The sequence below is a fragment of the Notamacropus eugenii genome, chromosome 4, assembly GCF_028372415.1.
Source record: "Notamacropus eugenii isolate mMacEug1 chromosome 4, mMacEug1.pri_v2, whole genome shotgun sequence".
NCBI classification, from domain to species: domain Eukaryota; kingdom Metazoa; phylum Chordata; class Mammalia; order Diprotodontia; family Macropodidae; genus Notamacropus; species Notamacropus eugenii.
The window spans coordinates 50,676,594-50,697,134 of NC_092875.1; the positions used below are offsets into that span (position 1 = coordinate 50,676,594).

The 20,541-nt window shown below is 44.7% G+C and overlaps 1 protein-coding gene across 2 annotated transcripts; it reads right to left on the reverse strand.

Annotated features, from left to right (window-relative positions):
- Positions 1-1,960: 1,960 nt before the first annotated feature.
- On the reverse strand, positions 1,961-20,324 carry PXMP2 (peroxisomal membrane protein 2). 2 transcript variants are annotated; one of them, XM_072600824.1, is made up of 5 exons: positions 20,191-20,324; positions 14,860-14,976; positions 11,559-11,721; positions 9,714-9,833; positions 1,961-2,252 (listed from the first exon to the last, which is right to left on the reverse strand). In XM_072600824.1, exons 1-5 carry the CDS (start codon positions 20,322-20,324, stop codon positions 2,244-2,246), a joined length of 543 nt encoding a protein of 180 aa, XP_072456925.1. In that variant the 3' UTR covers positions 1,961-2,243. The 2 variants fall into 2 exon arrangements, with proteins under 2 accessions (XP_072456925.1, XP_072456924.1); XM_072600823.1 differs by lacking the exon at positions 1,961-2,252 and adding an exon at positions 7,452-7,846.
- Positions 20,325-20,541: the final 217 nt, after the last annotated feature.

A 20,541-nucleotide genomic window follows, 5' to 3' on the forward strand; every position in this document is an offset into this window, starting at 1 on the left:
TCCTGTGAAAACTGCCTATTCATTTCATTTGACTATTCATCTATTACCTCCTTATAAATAGCCCTTTAATCTAGCATGTGACTTACAAAACAGTTCCCAGGAAGAAAACTTCCTTGATCCCTCAAGCTTCTTCAGGGTTGGAACCAGGTGTTCTCCGTTGTTCTTCTGGAGCTCTGCCAGTGGAGACTCTGGAGCAGTGTCTATCACAAGGCTAACTGGTAAATGTTTATTAAATTTAGCCTGGTGTTTCCTATTCCTTTTTTTTTTTTTACAGTACAGTAAACTGATGCCTCTGCTTGTCTTTTTGTTTCTGTGAAGATCCTCTGGCTTAGGAGACCATTCATAGAAACAGAATCTGGCAGAGCAAATTCTGGTGATTCTGATATGGGTTTGCAATGAGCTTCTCATTTTTGCGTGTGACAGGACAGAAGTTACTCAATAGGATAGAAGGATGCTCTCTCTACTTTGTGAGAACTTTCTTTTAAAAAAAAAAATTGTTCTTTTCGTTTTGAACCAACACCAAATAAAGCATTTCCATATACAAAGTAAAACATAAAAAGCAGTTTGTGAATGAAACAGTGAATCTCTATTACATACAGCTTGCTTTTCCTTCTAAGTATATAGTAGGTTCATCATTACACTTTCAAAGCATTTTCTACTTGTCCTGTTTCCTTGTTTCCTTCTTTATGTTTTTTGAACATTTTTCCCTTTTAATCTTTCTTTTTAGTTTCCAACATTCACTTTTATAAGATTTTGAATTCTCAGTTTCCCTCCTTTTCCTTCTCCCTCCCCAAGACTGCATTTAATCTGATATAGGTTATACATGTACATTCATATTAAACATATTTCCAAATTAATCATGCTATAAAAAAGAATGTGTACCAAAGGGAAAACCACAAGAAAGAAAAAACAAAATTTTCTGAACATTAAAAGTGCTCCAATGACTCTCAGTTTTGTTCTGAGGTTTTTTTGTTTGTTTGTTTTGGGTGACTAATATTATGGTCCACTCCTTCTTCCCCTTCGCCCCATGTTGGGAAAAAGAAAAAGAAAAACACAACCTTTGTCACAAATATTCATAGTCAAACAAAGCAAATTCCTACATGTCTGAAAATGTATGGCTTACTCTATACCTTGTGTCCATCAGCCTTCTGTTAGGAGATGGGTAGGTAGTGTGAGAAACAAAAGAAAGAATTGTTTTCACAGGATTAACATTACACACTCCCAACTTTGCAAGAAAGATGACAGGATGTAAGTCAGAAGTAACCAGTTCCAACCAGAGCTGTGACCTAGCAGAAACAGGCTTCTGATCAAATGAAAGGTCAGAAACTTGTATGCATGCTTAACAAGTTGTTTAATACTAACCCACACATCCTCAGGGTGGAGCAAGCTAATTTAAATGCATATTTGGTGTATGACAAGAGAGGGTGAACACATCTAGGAGAAGAACATGAAATAGGCGATTCACGAAGTTGTATCCAGCAAATGGAGAACAGGAGAGGGACCTGGTGGTCGAGAAGGGAAATAAAAAGATGTCTGTGTCCAATGATTAGTGTGTGTGTGTGTGTGTGTGTGTGTGTGTGTTCGTCCTTCATTGTTGAAGAAGACCATGCCATCAGAGAAATGATGACATGACTCGTACTTGACTTTGTTTTGAGTGAGGGAGGGCTCTGCAGGTCACCAGTCTCACTTCTCCTCCAGAACCATCTGAATCTAGTGACCAGAATTTCATCAGGATGACTGGAGATGACCCAAGATGGGGCAGTTGTGGTTAAGTGACTTGCCCAAGTTCACACAGCCATTGAGTGTCAAGTGTCTGAGGTGAGATTTGAACTCAGGTCCTCCAAACTCCTGCACTGGTGCTCTATCCACTGCACTACCTAGCTGCCCCCCAATGATTAGTGTGCCTTTTCCATAGAGGTTACCTGTCTGAAAGGACATAAAATAATCAATTAATAATAAATTAATAATTAAAAAAAATAATTTTTTTCTTTAATTCACTGACGGTCACGTGGAGTTTTTGGTAAGATGGTTATATCTCACAGTAGCATGGTTCATCACTGGTTCCTGCTACTGGGATTGATCATTGCACTGATCAAAGTTTTCAGGTCTTTCAAAGGTGTTTTTCTTTACGATTTTGTGGTGATCATCTATATTGTCTCCTGGTTCTTCCTCCTTCCATTCTGCATCAGTTCACACAAGTCTTCTGTGGGATGAGAACCTTCTCTTTGCGTTCTTTCCCTCCTTCAAGGTTTCTAGGAGAAGGAGAGAGGCCAGGGCAGAGGTGGGGAACCTGTAGCCTAGAGGCCACATGTGGCGTTCTGAGTCCTCCTGTGCGGCCTTTTGACTGAATCCGAACTTCACAGAATATATCCGTTAATAAAAAGATTTGTTCTGTAAAACTTGGACTCAGTCAAAAGACCATACCCAAGGACCTAGAAGGCTGCATGTGGCCTCAACCCTGGGCCAGGGTAACTGGGGACCACCTGGAAAGCAATAAGATTTATATAGTACTTACTATGTGCCAGGCACTATGCTACTTAGATGCTTAACAAATACTACCTCACTTAATCCTCCTAGCAACCTTAGGAGGTGGGTACTATTATTATCCCCATTTTATGATTTCGGAGACTAGAGAAAACAAACATTAAGTGACTTATCCAGGGTCACACAGCTAGTAAGTGAGCTGAGGCTGGATTTGAACTCAGATTTTCCTGATTTCAGCTAGGGCAGCTAGGTAGTACAGTGGCTAGAGCACTGGGCCTAGGGTAAGAAAAACCTGAGTTCAAATTTGGCTTCAGATATGTCCCTGGGCAAGTCACTTCACCCTGTTTGTCTGTTTCCTTATCTGTAAAATGAGCTGGAGAAGAAAATGGCAGACTATTCCAGTATCTCTGCCAAGAAAATCCCAAACTGGGTCACAAGACGCCCTGTACAACTTGTTCAGCAACAAGTTGAACAATAACAACTTTCTAACTTCAGACCCAATGTTCAAACCTCTGCACTCTCTGGCTGATAGCAACGTCAGCAACACTGACAATGCCCATAAACAACCCAGAACATGTAGCGACTATGATTTCTAGGTGCATGCAGATGCTCAGTGTAGCCATCTCAAATAGGGATCCTGGAACAGCCTTGAGGAAACAAGACTTCCACAGGTGCAGAGCACTGAGACTGCTAGAATCCTATTCAGCTGGTCCTTGTCCATTTTAGTCCCTGTTTCTGAGAACAGTCCTTTTCCATCTCCTCCCTTCTTTTTTTTGTGTATGGTAGGGATTTACCCCATCTGTATCCAAAGATCTGGGAGAAAAACAAGAGGAGCCCTAGGAAAGCAAAACAGTAACATCGGTGATGCTCTTTATTTTGACCTATTTGGTCCAATTTCTTTTTCACTTTATCCTATGCATAGTAAATTATGTATAAGGTGTTGTAACTAAATCCATAAATGCAATGTGAAGTAACCCAAAAGAGTGTAGTAATTTCACAATGTGGGGGCCTCAGCCAGCTCTAGTGATTAATTCATATTTTAATGTTCGCATTAATATTACATTTCACCCCCCAGACTAAATTTGGAACAGTGAGCAGTGATGATTTAACAAAAGTTGCTTTTCTGATAGAGAAAAGTAGTATGAGAGTTTGTGGACTTGATCCCCATCTGGTGGACTGAATACAGCAGCCTATTTAAAACAGCTCTCTCTGTTGGGACGTCCCTGAGTAGCTGAGAGTTCTGGATTGGTCTCAAGCAGATCACCACCTGGTGGCTAATCCAGAGATCGTTCCTGGCTGAAGAAAGTGTTTTGCTGGATACACAGGTCGAGACATATTTCCCAGTATGCTTGAGGGAGATATAAATAAGCCACAATAAAAGGATCACATGCCAGGTCTTATTTTGTGGAAGAGAGGGCAAGTTATATCATATTTCTGACTTTCCTACACAGTGCCTGGCACATAGCTTAATGAGTACTTGTTTCCTTCCTTCCTATTTGTTTTATTTTGATTAAATAACACTTGAATTAAAGCTGTCTTACCAAAATAAGGAAAAGTGGGTCTTTTTCCTCCTCTTAGCTAATATCACAGTACTGACATATCCCCAACCTTTGGCAGTGACAACTGATCAGCTACCATCTTGTTGAACAGATACTGAGAATGGCTCTTTCTGTTGACTTACTAAATCTGAGGCTTCCGTTCTAAATACCATAAACTTTTTGGAGACCCAGTTTCCTAAAGTTTGTGTTGCTTTTTTTATTTGGACATCTGGATCTATGATTTACTTGACCAATGCAGATCGGTAACTCACTTGTGACTAGTCCATAGCTACCTGGGCCATTGAGAGGCTTAATGATTTTCTTACAGTAACACTACTGCTATGTGTTAGAGATAGACCTTTGGCAAAGATCTTGCCTTTGAGGTTAATGTCATGCTCTGGTGCTACTATATTTTACTGTGTTATGGGAACTTATGTCAAAGTTGATTTGTCAAGAGCTCATGTGATAGCTTTCTAGCCATCCTTAACAGCCTGGGACTGGATTCTGCAGCCCTTGCCATGCCCCATACCCCATGATATCCATGCCAGTTGGGCAGGGATGGAACATCACTTTACTTCTATACCTCATCAGGTTGCTACCAAATACATATTTCAAGGACCTGTGACTTTGTCAGATGAGCTCTGCTTCTGCCAACAAAGATCACAACCACTCTGTTTACAGGCAACATGGAATAATAAACCTTGGGGTCCCAAAGACAGGTTCAAATCTGACCTTAGACACTAATTGTGATCATAGGTCAATCATGTAACCTCTCTGATCGCTCAGCTGCCTTGTGGGGAGGTGATAAGTGTATATTGTGAGGTTGCTTTGTCAGTCAAATGAGATAATAGTGCTTTGCAAACTTTAAAAGCTTTTTCTTTTTTTTTTTTTGCAAACCCAACTAGGTGGTACAGTGGATACTGTGTTGGGCCTGGGGTCAGGAAGACCTGAGTTCAAATCTGCCTTCAGACACTTACTGTGTGATCCTGAGAAAGTCACTTAACCCTGTTTGCCTCAGTTTCTTCATCTGTAAAATGACATGAGGCAAGAAATGGCAAACCACTCCAGCATCTCTGCCAAGAAAACCCCAAATAGGGTCATGAAGAGTCAGACGCAAATGAAATAACTGAACAATGACCACAACATCCTGATTTTCATTATGACTTTATAGTCTTTGGAAGTTGCTCTGACATAAAAATTCATTATCCTGCAGTCAACTTGGTAAGAACTCTCTCCAAACTGAGCTAAGGTGGATGCTTTGGATAATAAGACATATGTCCAAAGCCTTTCCAGCTTGGTAAGAATCTGCCATGGCTTTTATCCCACCAGCACAGCCTCTAAGAGCTCAGGGTCCCTCTCATGCCACAACAAGGTCTCAGAAGAGTTTAGTCCTGATATAGGCTGCTTTATAAAGTATTTATTGTACAGTTCACTATCTCAAGGGTATCTGATTTCATTTACTTAGGTCCTTACTTCACTGGCATAGATTGAAGCTCCCTGCACCCCTTAATATGAGGACAAAATGAAGTAAAGTAAGTAGTGAATTTTGCAAACATATATAAATGCTAGTTATTACTAGGTTATCTTTCAAGAGTTGCTATGGCAAAAAAAAAATCTTTCTACAGCCCATGTGTTGATGAGTTTCTCTGACTAAACTAAGGTGGTGCTCGGAGAACAGACATATAGTCAGTCCATCACCAGGTTGAAATTCAAAACCTTCCTAACTTGAATGAGCCCTCCAGAGCTTATGCTGTGCTGGGATGGTAAGGACTTAGGGTCACCTCTTCATCATGATAAAGGGTATCAGTGGAGGAAAGTACGAAATGAATGTGTATTATTATCATTTTTATCACTTAATCCCACACTCTGCGACAATTTCAGAAAAATGCCTATGTTTTAAAGACCCCAAGGACAGATCAAAGAAAAATGAGCAAAAGGTTCAGGAAAGGCAGACTTTAATCTCTTTTAACTTCTAACAATGAGTGCTGTCTGAAGACATAATGGACTACTCCTAGAGGTGATGGGCTCCCTCCTCACTGGAGTCTGCAAACAAAGGCTGGATGACCAATTATCAAGGATGTTGCACAGAGGATTGTGAATCAGGTACGGGCTGAACTATATAACCTGTGGGGTTTCTTCCAAGTCTGAGATTTGGTGAGTGTGAACCTCAGGATGGGGGTGGGGAGGGGAAATGGGGGGCTTTCTGAAGGGAAGTCCTTTCTTCCTCCTTGTGGACAGGACTGAAGAATCTGGGATGATGGTGTCAACCACCCATCGGTTCTCTGATTCTGGCTACCCTATGAAGGATAAAATTCCCTGAATTTTCTTCTATCATTTCAATTCAACAAGTATTCATTAAGATACCATGCTGGGCACCAGGGATACACAGACAAAAGGAATATACCAAATAAACACTATAAAAGCAATCAAGCTCTGAGTAACTGTAATGGCCAATGTTGGTCCAGAAAAGGAATCATCTCTCTCTTCTCAGCAGAAAGATAGGGGTACTCTAAGTGCAGAACGCTGCATACGTTGTCAGTCACAGTCTTTGTATCTGTTGGTTTTGCCCCACTTTCTTTGTTACTAGAGATTGGTTGAGAAAGTACTGTATGCAGAAATGATTATTTGGCAATCATAAAGCTTGCTTAAAGCCACAAAGAGAGTAATACATTCAAAACCCTTTACAGTCTTTCCAGATCGATTTCATGGTCATACACCATGGGATGAACCAACTAGTTTGTACATCACATTCGATCTCCTCTGCCCAGGCCATCTCCAATATCCAGAATACTTTCCCTCCTTATCTCTCACTCTTAGAATCTGTGTAAAGAGAGCACTAAGATTGGTATTGTCATTCAGTCATTTCAGTCAGCTTCAACTCTTTGTGAGTCCTAGTTGCGGTATTCTTGGCAAGGATAATGGAGTGATTTGCCATTTGCTTCTCTGGTTCATTTTAAAGAGGGGGAAATAGAGGCAAACAGGGTTAAATGACTTTCCTAGGGTCACACAGTTAGCAAGTGTTTGAGGCCATATTTGAACTCAGGAAGATGAGTCTTCCTAACTCCAGGCCCAGCACTCTATCCACTGAGCCATCAAGATGCCCTTTAGAATCCTTAGCTTCCTTCAAAGTTCGGTCCAAGCAATACCCTCTATAGGAGGCCTTTCTTGATCCTCCCCCTAAAAATTATTTTTTATATATATTTTGAATCAACTTACCTGAATATGTGGTATTTTCTTCCAGCAAGATATAAATTCTTTGAAGGGAGCCCAGTATGATGCCTGGTCCATGACGGGCCCTTAATAAATTTGTGATGAATGAATGGATGAAAGGAGGGGCTTATTTTTGGGCATATGCCATTAAGGCTGCTGCCATACTGCCAGGGGCCAAAATGACTGGTTTAAGAAATAAAAACACTACTAATAAAGAGGTGACATTGTAGTTTAGTTTAATTTTGATTTATCCCAAATTTACTTCTGAACACTGATGATTCTTTGAACGCTAAAATTTCCATTTAAAGGATAGTACCCGCTCAGAAAGACCTACTGCCCATCTTGGATACAAAGTTCCACGTTAACCAACTTTTATTGTCACACTCACTTCTGGATCATGTGGAATCACATATAGTCATTAATACTTTGATGAAGCCTTTGGAGGGTGGGTCAGCAGCAAACCCTGTCAAGATAGACCATAGCCTGTTCCCAGGCCCTCCAGGGCAAGGGACTGTGGTGACCCTCCTGAGCTTGCCAGACCATCTTCACTTCCCAAGAGAGGCCAAGTAGGTATACCAGAAGAGAGCCACCATGTTGGCAAACAGCACCCGGAACTGGTAGAGGAAGAGGAGGCAGAGTCAGGGTGAGGGGGGTGAAAGGGGTAGGAGACCATTCTCACATGAGGACATCCTTTGAGCAGGGAAACAGCCATGGCTAACCCTTCATTCATGAGAGTGAGAAGCTGCTTAACACCTTAAAATGTCCACACTACCATGCCAACCACCAGACAATAGCTCATACTGTTCACCACGCTACGACCCAAACAGACCTCCCTGCCATAGCCAATGCTGAACACCTTACTATGACCCAACCATATCACAGCCGATGCTGGCACAGAAGCTACAGGTCATCACGATGGTTATGTGCTCTACTGACTGTCCTGACACCACCTATGTTGGCAACCACACCACAGCTCACGCTGACTACCACCACAGAGATAACAGCTCATGCTAGTCAAAGATCTATAGGTCAACTTGATTGATGAATGAGGTAGCTAGAGGGCACCATAGCAAATAGAGTACTGAACCTAGAGTCTGGAAGACCTCCTTCTGAAGACACTTATTTATTGTGTGACTCTGGATGTCACTTGGCCTTTGCTTGCCTCTGTTTCCTCATCTGTAAAATGGGGACAATAATAGTACTTATTTCCCAGGATTGTTCTGAGTATCAAGTGAGATAATACTTGTAGATCCTTAAAGTGCTATATAAATGCTAGCTCTCATAATCATCACCATCGTTATTGCTATGTGCTATACACTGACCTTCATGTCATAACCCAGTATTGACAACCACACCACAGCTTACGCTGAGTACAATCTAACCCCCAACTACAACCCCTAACCCGAACTATAACCTAACCTCTACAACCTAACTCCAATAGACCTGCACAACTTGATCTGACCCCCATGTTGCAGCTCATTCAGCCCTCCACATCATGACCCAAAGCCCATGCTGTCCACAATCATGACCCAAAAAGCCTACCTACCACACATGACCCACTCTGATTGGCACACCATGACTCATCTTACTTTTACACCAAGACAGAATGTGATCACTCTACCCTAGCCAATTGGATTCATTGTGTTTGGGTAAATATTCTGATTTTTAAAAAAATAAAGTGGAGAGGGAGGAGGAGAAGCATAGAATTTGTAAACTATAGACGGGTGAGTTTGATTTCAATTCTTGGTAAAACTCTAGAATGTGTAATTAAAAAGATGGTTGGTGAAGATACCGAAAGTGAAGCAGTGACTGTTAAGATCCAATATGACTTCCTAAAGAACAAGAAGTCATACCAAACTATGCTCATTTCCCTTACTCTTCCTATAACAGATCACAGGAATGCTGTAAATACAGATTTCAACAAAGTATTTGAAAAAGCATAGCATGCTATCCCTGTGAGCAAGACAGAGCAATACGCAACACATAAAAGTTGAGTTGGGCAGATTTGGAACCAGGCGAATGACTGGATCAAAGACTGATAATGGCTTAATGCTGTTTTTAAAGGATGTCTCTAGTGAAGCACCTTAAGGGTTTGTTCACGGCCCTGTGTTTCTAAAATATTTTTTTACTAATGACTCAAAGGCATGTTTATCACATTTTCAGAGAAAACAAAGCTAGGAGTCATAACTAACATGTTGGATTATAGAGCTAGGATCCAAAAAAGATCTCAGTAGGTTAAAATGATAGACCTAATCTAAGAAATTGAAATTACAAAAGTTTGTAAAGATCTGGATTCAGATTGAAATGATCAACTTCCTAGGTGCAGGATGGAGCAAACTAGTTTCCTTATTTTCAGATTAAAATCATGATGATAAAAGTAATAAGGAATGTCATGATAATCTTGTTGGAAATATCTCTGGAAGGAATGAGGGAAAAAGTGAAATTCAACTTTGACCATACAGTCCTGGAATGGTTTCTTACCTGCAGAGGAATATAGTTAATGTTAATAAACTGAATTGGGGTCCATACTTTCCAGTTCATTTGTAGAGCAGACCAGTAACCTGTTTTCACCTTTGCAGAGAAGGCTGCCATGTCTTTTCCCTAGAAAAATGAGGAAAAGTGTGTATGTTTCAATGACATACCCATGGCCATCAGACACAATTTATCACCATGCCAGCCCTGGGTCTCTGACCCCTCAAGCCTTCCATATTTTTTGCCATCCTGGGTTTGTAGAAAGACCCTTCTAGGATTGGTGACTTACTTGGGATCAGTGATCAAATACTCAAGGTACATACAGAACACCCAAATTCTTCCATTCTCCCTGATCCTCCACTGTAGGTATTTAAGCACTAAGGATGGCTTGCTTTGGTAACAACTGGAGCACCGTTTCTCAGCAAAATGAAGTTGAACAAAATTAGCCTTCTGAAGCCAGTGCCCTAGTATTGAGGTCAAAGGTCACACACCTGAGGCAATCAACATTCAACAAGCATTTTGGAAGTGCCAGGGATGTGTGTCAGGTATTATTCAGGGTGCTGGGAATGCAAAAACAAAAACAAGACTGCACCCCCAAAGAGGGCATTCTAATGAGTAGATGAAACAGTGTCACAGATAAATGAGAGCAGGATGAGGAACACTAACAAATCAGTTCTTTCTTCTGCAAAATAAGGCAGTTGGCTTTGATGGCCTCTGAGGTCTGTTCAGGTCCTAAATCTAGGTTCTTTTGAATTAGAGGGATCAGGAAAGCCTTCCTGTAGAAGGTGGTCCCCAAAGTGAGAGTTGGAGGAAGCTAAACATTCCAAGAGGGGAAGGCAAGGAGGATGTGCGTTCTAGGAATGGCAGGCATAAGATACCATAAGATACCTCCAGGTGGCAGGGCATATAACCAGAAATGTACCTTGGACTGGGTATATGGCAGGGTAGCATGGACAGGAGACACAGAGAGTGACTATGGAACTAGGCTCTGTGAGCAGCAAGGACTCAATCTACATGTGTAAGGTTTTTATTTTCTTGCTAAAGCTTTTGTCAACATTTCTTCCTCTTCCAGAGAGCATTTCCCAGTTGACTGTTCTCTCCCCAGCTCCTGTGGCACCCTACTTTGTAATGTTCTCATCCATGAGCTTTGCCTGTCTTGCCCACATCCCAGCTCAATGTAGAGGGGGGGATCAATCAATCAGCAAGTATTTGGTATGCATCTGCTGTTTGGGTTGGAGATACAAAAGAAAACAAAGAAAAGGTCCTTGCTTAGTTTATAATCTCATGGCGGGAAGAAAACATCCCTATGGAGGGATATGACCTGGACCTGTGATGATACAGTCAACTCTTATATGAGGAAAGGCCTACTACCAATGCAGAGTGGTACCCTCTTTTCTCAAAGTTTTTACAAATGGGATATTTACTTTGAACCTTCTCTTCTCAGAGAGTTGCCCAGAGCCAGGGATTCCAAGAGGCAGAGGGGAGAAGGGAATGTGCTCCAGTCTTGAGGGGACAAAGGCACAGGGCCAGGAGAAGCATCCTGTGTAGGTCAATGTGCCTGGACCATCGAGTTTGTGAAGGAGAGTACAGTAAAAGCAGGTTAGGGCTGAGTTGTGAAGAGCTTTAAATGACAGAGATTTTATATTTGATCCCTGAGGTAATAGGGAGCCACTGCAACTTAGTGAATACGGGACTGATATGGCCAGAACTGCGTTTTTGTTTCTGTATCTCTGACCCACTTCATTGAACAAAATGCTTTGCCTAGTACAGTTGGTGCTTAATATATGCATATTAGGCTGAACTGAATTAACATGGTCTTCTGGGAGCTGATAAGTGAAAATGGCAGAGACCAACCTCAAGAAGGTTCATGCAGAAGAAGAAGAACAACAGGAAGGCTGGGGCAAAGACAAGCCGGTCCAACAGGAGCCTCCTGACTCCTGAAAAGGGGATAGCAGCAGGGATCCAGTGGTCCAGGTACAGGTAGAAGAAGTGACTGAGAGGCCCTGAGAAGAAAAAACTGACCCACACCACTAGTTGTGACTTCTGTCCATAATACTGACCTGACTCAGCCTGCACCAGGATAGTCCAAACCCTTCCTGCTTACTGGACAACGAGGGACTCACTAACCACTTTGGGCACAATGTGCTGTCCTCCCCTACTTTTGCCTCCTACAGCTGGACACCCCAGTCCCACTGAGACAACTCTGTACCAACCAGGCACTCTAGGGCAAGGGTTCGTAATCTGAAGTGGGTGGTGAACCTTAAAAATTAGTAGACAACTATATTTGAATATAACTGATTGTCTTTGTTATTCTATGCATTTTATCTTGTGAACTTATTCAGAAAAAGGGTCCAAAGGCTTCACTAGGATTGCCAGAGGGATCTGAGATAGTTTAACATTGAAGAGATCCCTGAGACCCTTTCGGTGGGTCCATGAGGTCAGAACTATTTTCATAAGAATACCAGGTCATTTTGATTTCTAATATAATAAATATGAACAAATATAAACAAAAGATCCTTGAGAGGGGTTCCCAATAATTTTTAAGTGTATAAAGGGATGAAAAACCTGATTTGGAATAACTGGAACTGAGGCTAGCTGGGGCAGGGTTAGACCAGTGGAGTCTCTGTTGATCCTTATTTAGGCCCTAAATGCTGAAGGCTCCTGGAAGTTGCCTTAAGCACCTGTAATGCTTGACTTGTAGTTAGGAAAATCTGAGTTTAAATTTTGCTTTCAATACTCACTAGATGCATGACTATGAGCAAATTGCTTCAGCTCTCAAATTCTGCTTTCTCATCTGTGAAATGAGAATAATGCCTAGAGTACCTACCTCACAGGGTCGTGGTAAGACTCAAATCCTGTTACTTTCTTCCTGTTTGACCTTGGGCAAGTCATTAAACCTCCCTGGGCCTCAGTTTCCTCACCTGTAGAATGAGGGAGAGGTGGACTACATGACCTCTGACACCCTTCTATCTCCAGATCTAGGACACTATACACCTCTGTTTATGTAAATGTGTCTTATAAATCTTAAACACTACAAATGGCAGCTATTATTTATGGTTCATGAGTCAGAAAACAAGTGTTTGACTTGACTCTTTTACTAATTCCCTGGGGAATTAGTCCCCTGGGGTCCTGGGGAAGCCACTCCATGTGCCTCAGTTTCCTCCTCTGTAAAATTAAAAAATGGAATAGTGATGCAGGTCATCTTGCCTCTAAATAAAGACACATAAAGAGGGGAATGGACAGCAAGAATGAGCACTGTCTTTCTTGGGAGTAATTTTTAAAAATCATATCTACAGAATTCTTAGGTCCCCAAAGACTTGTTTTGGATCCAAATGCTGTTAGTTCTAAGTTTGGGTACTTCTCTGTAGTAATCCAGGAACAAGGGAACAAGGGACAGTCTTCTTCCATGTTAGGATCAAGAAAGACTAGGGCAGGCCTTGGCCACCCTTAAGCTCTTACTTCACCCAGATGCTTCTGGGAGTTGCTCCTCCAGATTCCAGGGCCTCTCTTGCCTGGAGCCACCAGCTCCTGGGAAGGTAGCCCAGCTGAGAAAAGCCCTTTGGTATGCACTTCCTGTGGCAGCTCTCTGCCCTCTTCTAATTCTGGTCCAATTCTCTAACCTATTTCCTAGGCTGAAGCTACTATTACTATTACTGCTACTGCTACTACTACTACCACCACCACCACCACTACTACTTCTTCTAGTACTACTACTACTTCTACTTCTACTGCTACTCTACTACTACTACCACCATTACTAACACTACCACCACCACCATACTGCTACTACTTCTTCTAGTACTACTCCTACTTCAACTTCTACTCTACTACTACTACCACCACCACCACACCACTACTACTTCTTCTAGTACTGTTACTACCACCACACCACACCACCACTACTACTACTTCTACTACTACTACTACTACTACTACTGCCATTTGGGATTTCCCTGTGGTGGGGAATCCCTGGTAAAGAAGCTCCCTGTATCCATGAAGACTGGCAATGATTCTTCTGCTTATAGTCTTAGAGAATTGCCTAGGACAGACACTGAGAGGTCAAGGCATCAGCCCAAGGTCACACAGACAGTAGGTGTTTTAGGCAGTACTTGAAGCCAGGTCTTCTGACTCCACATCTGGTTCTTAGTTGTTACTCTTGCTGCGTTCTGGACACAGACCCTGGGGGGTTTCAGATAAGCAGAGTAGAAGCTCCAGTTCTTTTCCATAGAAATGGAAGCTCTTTCAAATTATAGTTTATGCCCAGAGGGCCTTAAGATTTGCAAAGCACTTTCCTTACCACGCTGGGTAGTGCCAATGTTACAATCACCATTTTACAGCTGAGGGAACTGAAATTCAGAAGATGAAATATCTGGACCATGAGTACATAGCTATTATGACTCTGAGGCAAGTTTTGAATTTGGAGTTTCCTGGTTCCAAATCCAACAACCCTATTCCATAGGCTATGCAACCTCTCAAGTTATATTCAGTGGTCTGCTCTCTGTATTAATTACACTTTTTGTTTCTTTTCAAACTTAAAAATTTCCATGACTATGGAGTCAGGAATCCTGCCTCTAATAATCCCCAGGACAACTTCTAGAGCTGAGTCACAGGTGACTTGCCAACAGGTAGCTTAGGGGATGGAGGGGGGGAAGGGTGGGTGGAGAAAGGTAGTGACTTGGAGTCAGGAAGACCTGAATTCAAAATCTCTACCTCACTTACTAGCTATGTGAACCTGGACAAGTCATTTAACCTGGGCCTGCCTCTGTTTCTTCCTCTGCAAAATGAAACGATTGGATTAATTGACCCGTGAGGGTCTCTGTTAGCTCTAAATCTATGAATTTATGATTATTATGGTGCTTCAAGATTGACATACATTTACTCATTTGATTCTTCTTCACACAACAAGTAAATAAATCTCAAAAAAAAAAACCAAAACAGGCTCTATGTGGAGATTTGGCTATGGCCCTGACATTTCCCAATTTTTTTTTGTGTCTCTTTTCTGAAAGTTTAGAAGCTAGAAAAACTATTAAGAATTAAGTGGCTACCTTGGTACCAGTTCCATGTTCCTCCTTCTGTAAGCCTAACAACCTATGCTGATCATTAAGGGTCTTTGGGTCATAACATCAGACATCATGCTTTGGTGACTCTTACTCACCCAAAAATAGCATATCTGAGAGGCCCTGTGAGATTCAGATTTTGAAAACATCTTTCCTTTTTCCGGACTCTCACAATGATCTGGGACAGGAAGTTTCCAAATGCTGACAGAATCCCACTGTAGGCAGAGGACATGTAGTTAAAAGGGTGCTCACTTTGGTAGGGGGAGGAGAAGGGACATGATACATGTTTAAGTACCTGAAGGGCTATTACATAAAAGGAGAATGGAATCTGTTCCACCCGACCCCAATGATGGAAATTGTCAGGGGAGGGAGAAAGGGAAGGGGCTGTAAATATAAGCTTGACATAAGAAAAAAAATTTCCAACCATTTTTCTAACTATATCCCAAGGTGGAATGAGTTGTTTCCGATTGGAGGTCTTCAAGCAAAGACCTCCCTAGTTCCTTCAACCAATCTTCTTATAATTTTGATTCTCCTTCCCATGTTGATCACCTAGACGGATGTGCTCCAGCTAATCAATGTCTTTTCTAAAATATGGCACTCAGAGCCAAACACAGTACTCCAGACCAAGGTATGTTCAAGGGAAAGGACAATTCAACAGGTCAGATTTCTCAGAACTAGAAAGCTTCTAAGAGTTTCTATATCCTCTCTCTAATATAGGATAAAACCAAAGCTTTTAACTCTCTCCCCTTAGCTCTGCCTCTCCACCCCCTTCCTCATTTGATTGGATTTCATTAAATGCACAGTCACGTCTTATGAGAAAGGTTCTCTAGGGACCAGGAAGGAAGATTTCAAATTAAACTGCAAATCTAACTACACTGGGGAAATGAAGTTTTCTTTCCACACTATAACTAGGCAGGTCTGAGAGGTAGGTCAGGTCCAAATATAAGCAAAAAAGTGACACATATAAACTTCCCTGTCCCTAACACCCCCCTGCCCTTCCCAAATCAGCAAAAAGGTAGACCAGAATGCTTGTCTGGCAACTGGAACAATTCAAACAGGTTCAATCAATAAGCATTTATTAAAGGTCTACCATATGCAAAGCACTGTGCTCCCTAATACTAGGGTTGGACAATTTTCCTACCCTCAAAGAACTTACATTCTACTGTGAGTGGAGAGAGGAGAACAATGTGTACACAGATAAATATATCCAAAGTAAATCCTGTGCTGTTTCAGAGGAATACTATCATCTGAGGGGATCCATGAAAGCCTTGGGCAGGGAAGAGCACTGAATCTAAGCTTCAAAGAGAGAGTAAGAGATTCCCAGAGACAAAGGTGAGTAGAAACCGAAGGAATAGAGGCCAAACTGTGCCTAGACACATAAGTGAGAGATGGAATGTCCCATACAGGGAATGCAAGTAGGTTCCTTTGGGTGGAAGTTAGAATCCGTGAAGAGGAGTAATGGGAAATAAGTCTAGAAAGGTAGGTTAGAGCTAGATTGGGAAGGATTTTAAATGCTGCTTTGAGGAATTTATATTTCATCCTGGAGGCATAGAGAGCTATGGAGGCTTTTTGAACAATAAGGGTATTGTGGTTGCTTCTTTTTCTATGAACAGACCTGTGATGTCTGTGATGGAGAAAACCCTCTCAGGAAAGCCCTGCAAGCAATGTGGATCAGCACCTGTTTCCCAACAGGTTTTGGAGAGCTGCCTGGACCACTGAGAGATTAAATGACTTATTTGCCCAGGATCATATACCTCCAGTACATATCAGAAGTGAACCCTGGTCTTCCCCACTCTTTGGCCACACTACCAGTCTACCCACTACACCAGGCTGCTGAGCAAGTCAGATGTGTTCTGTAGAAATGTCAGAGACAAGGAGGCCAAGGTTGGGAGTCTATCACAACAGTCCAGAAGGGAGCTGATGAGGACCTAAACAAGACTGGTTGTAGGGTCAGTGGAGGACGGTGACAGATGCAAGATATATTTTGGAGACAAAAGTGAGGAGACAAGAGCTGGTCTGGCTACTGTACTGAAGTGAATGCCACTTGAGTGCTAGAGCTTAAACCAGAAAAGTGATTTGGAAATTAGAGCCTTGTCTGGTAGGTGCAAAGAGAAGGCAGCTAGCATGGGCATGCTTTGCAAAAAAAGCTGCCACTAGAGGAAAAGTAGCCCAAACAGAAAGACCCTAGCCTGGTGCTGAATAGCTGAGAGAAAACGGGAATGAAGAGGGGAGGGGGCTTGAGGGCCAAGGGGAAGCCTGCAGTCACGCGGCTGTGCCTTCGCCCGGTCCCCTGGTATTTCAACTTCCCCTACTTCCAAAATCAAAGAGGAGCCAAAGAGGGAGGGCAGGAGATGGGAAAAGAAGCTTTCAGGTCCCTCCCCCGGAGCCCTCAATCTGCCTTAGCCAAGGGTCCCCTGCAGCTACAAGACTAATTTACAACAACCCCCAAACAAATCCAGAAACCACCAGCGTGCCGCAGTCCACAAGCCTGACCCCTCCAGCTGCAGCTTCTCAGGGAGTCGGGGACGGTGGGGGCGGGGGAGGTGGCATTCCAGGGAGGTGGGCAGGGGGGCGGGGGCAGAAGGCGGAGCTTTGCTCTGACGCTCCGCCTACGACAGAAGGGGTTTCCTGGTCACTGGGAGGTAACCAGAGAAACAGCGGCGCGTGCCCCAACTTAATTGGAATGTTATAGAGAAAGGTTTCCCAATCTCTCCCTACAGCACTCTCTTCCCACCCCTCTACCCCACCCCTTTCCCCCCACCTCCCCTCCCCCAACCTCGGCCCCACCCCCTACCCCCCTTCCTGCCTAGCCCCTCTCCCCACCAAACAGGTGCAGATCAGTACCCTCCGGCTCGGGTCACAGATCCAGGCCCCACGCCCCCGGCCCCTTCCCCTGCGCCTGGTCCTCTTTCTCATCACGGCACCCGTTTCTCCAGCTCCATCCCCTAGATCCTACACTCCTGACCCCTTTTCCGATTTCTCTGACCCTCTCTCCTCTCCAATCTCGCTTTACCTAGGTCCCTCTCCGATTCCCTCTTCCACCCTTCCTCCCCTGATCCCCTTCCCCCAAGCCCCTCCTCCATGCCTGTTCCCCCGATCCCCTTCTCCATCCCCGCTCCCGTGGTCCCTCCCTCCATCCCCATCCTCCGGATCTCTCTCTCCTGATCCTCCCCTCCATCCCAATTCTTCCGAGCCCGCTTTGCCGTCACCTTCCCCCATCCTAACTCTCCCCATCTCCTTTTCTCAGACCTCTCCTTCCTCCCCCATACTTCTGTCCCCTCTTCCACCTCCCCTTTGCCAGTCTCCCTCTCTGCCTCTCTTCTCTCGAGCCCTCTCCTCCAGCCCCCCTCTTCTTCCTCCAAACTCGGATACTTTTTCTGCAGTCTCCCCCGTCACCTCGGATTCCACTTGCACCTCCACACCTGTTTCTTCCCTATTCACCCAGTCCCCTCTCCCATGCTCACTGCCCCATTCCCTCTATCCCCTTTTCCATCACCATTACCGGGATCCCTCACCCGCAGTCCCCTCCTCTCTCCCCCGACCACCCCACTCCTCCGTCTTTCTCTCCCACTACACCCTCCCGTCTCAGCTCCTTCGATCATTCTCTCCCTCCTCCCCGCTCCATCCCAATTCCCCTATCCCGTTCCCATGGGTCGCTTCTCCCTCCCAGCATTCGCAGTCGGCTCCCTCATCCCCGCTCCCCCTCTCAATTCCCTCAGCCCCACCTCCCCTCCTCTCCCTCTCTTCTGACTCCCCAGCTCCTCCCTCCCAATCTCCTCTCCCAGTCCGATTCTCCTTCCCAGACATCTTCATCCAACACCAAGATCCCAGTCCTCTCCCCGACTCCACTCCCTCTTCCCCGCTCCCGCACTCCCTTTCGGCTTCCCCTTTCGCGGGTGCCTTTCCCCCGTGCCCGCTCGCTCGATCTCCACCATTCCCGCTGGTGCAATCCCCGCCCGCATCCCCGCTCTCCAGCTCCAGTCCCCCGTCCTCGCTCTCCTGCTTCCTTTCCCCACCCTCGCTCTCCCCTAGCTCCTCCAACCTATACCCCCACTCCAGTACCTTTCCCACGCTCCCACGCACCTCCCTCATTCCATTCCTCTATCCTTATTCCTCCATCCTTCTTCCCTGTTCCCCTCCTTCATCCCCAATCTCTCAGTTCCCTCCTCCATCATCCCTAATCTCCCAGTCCCTCTCCCCAGATCCCCTGACCTCTTCGCACTGATGTCCAGTCCCAGCCGTTTCTTTTAACAGACTTCTATTCTCCTTCTCCGATCTGTCTCCCCTGTTCTTTCTCTAGATCCTTCTCTCCAGACTGACTCCCATCCCTTTACCTTGCATCACTGTCTGCAGAACCCTTTTCCCATCCCTTTCCTTGATTCCCCTCTTCCCAGCCCCCCTTCCCTAATTTGTTCTCTCTTAGTCCACTCCCCATCCTCCCCCAAATAACTGCCCTTTGTTGATACCCTTTCTGACCCTTCTCCTCAGATTTCTTCTCTCATTCTCCTTCCAAAATCTCTCACCCCTCATCCTTCCTCTTAGGTCTTCCCCGATCCTTGTTCTCATCACTTTCCTCTGATCCCTTTCCCTAGGTCGTTCTCTGATCTGTTCTCCATATCACTTTCCCCTGATCTCTTTCCCACAGATCACTCTCCTGATCTTTTCACCCAGATCACTCTTCTCTGATCCTTTCCCCTAGATCACTGTCCCCTGATCTTCTCCCCAGATCACTCTCTCCTGATCTTTTCACCTAGATCACTCTCCTCCGATCCCTGTTCCTAGATCGCTTTCCCCTGATCTTTTCCACAGATCACTCTTTCCTGATCTTTTTTCCAGATCATTGTCTCCTGATCTTTCCCCAGATCGTTCTTTCCTGATCTTTTCACCAGATCGCTCTCCTCTGATCCCTTTTCCTAGATCGCTCTCCCCTGATCTTTTCTCCGGATCACTCTTCTCTGATCCCTTTTCCTAGATCATTCTTCCCCTGATCTTTTCTCCAGATCACTCCTCTCAGAACCTTTTCCCTGGATCACTCTGGATTTTGTTTTCTCCTCTGATCCTTTTTCCTTGAATTCTCTCCTCTGACTCTTTCCCCTAGAACCCTTTCCCTAGATTTCGCTCCCTGAATCCTTTCTTCCAATGGCTCTTCCCAAATCAAATCCCTTTCCCCTCCGCCCCCCGCGTGTGGTTCTTTCCAGATCCCTTTCCTCTGATCTTCCACCCTAAATAGCTCTTCCCAGATCTATTTCACCTGATTCCCCCTCCCTCATGGAGCTCCCCAGATTCTTCTCGTCTGATCCCTTTCCTCTGATTCCCCCCCGCCCCCAATAGCTCTTCCCAGATCTCTTTCCCCAGATCTCCCCCCCACCCAGGCTCTCCCCAAATCCCTGTCCCTAGATCCTTATCTCCCGATCGCGCCCCGGCCGGACCTAGTGGCAGCCTTGGTGAGCACCGGGTAGAGACGCAGCAACAGCAGATACTGCTCCAGCACCCGCTGGGGGAGCGGCCTGGCCCGGGCCCCGGCCCCAGGCCCGGCCCGCAACGTGGACACCACCGGAGCCATCAGCCATCGGCTGAAAGCCAGCACAGTTCCGAGTCTGGGCGCGACCTCGGCTCTAGGGCAAAGGGAGGGGACGGCCCTACATTTCTAGCCCTGGGGCGCCGCGCGGCGCGGCGCTGGGGGGCACCTAGTGCAGCCAGGCGCACGAAGCCCGGAGTTTTTCCCGGCTCCCTAAGCCTTTCCCTCCTCTCCCGGGCGGGCCGCGTAACCATTGGAGGAC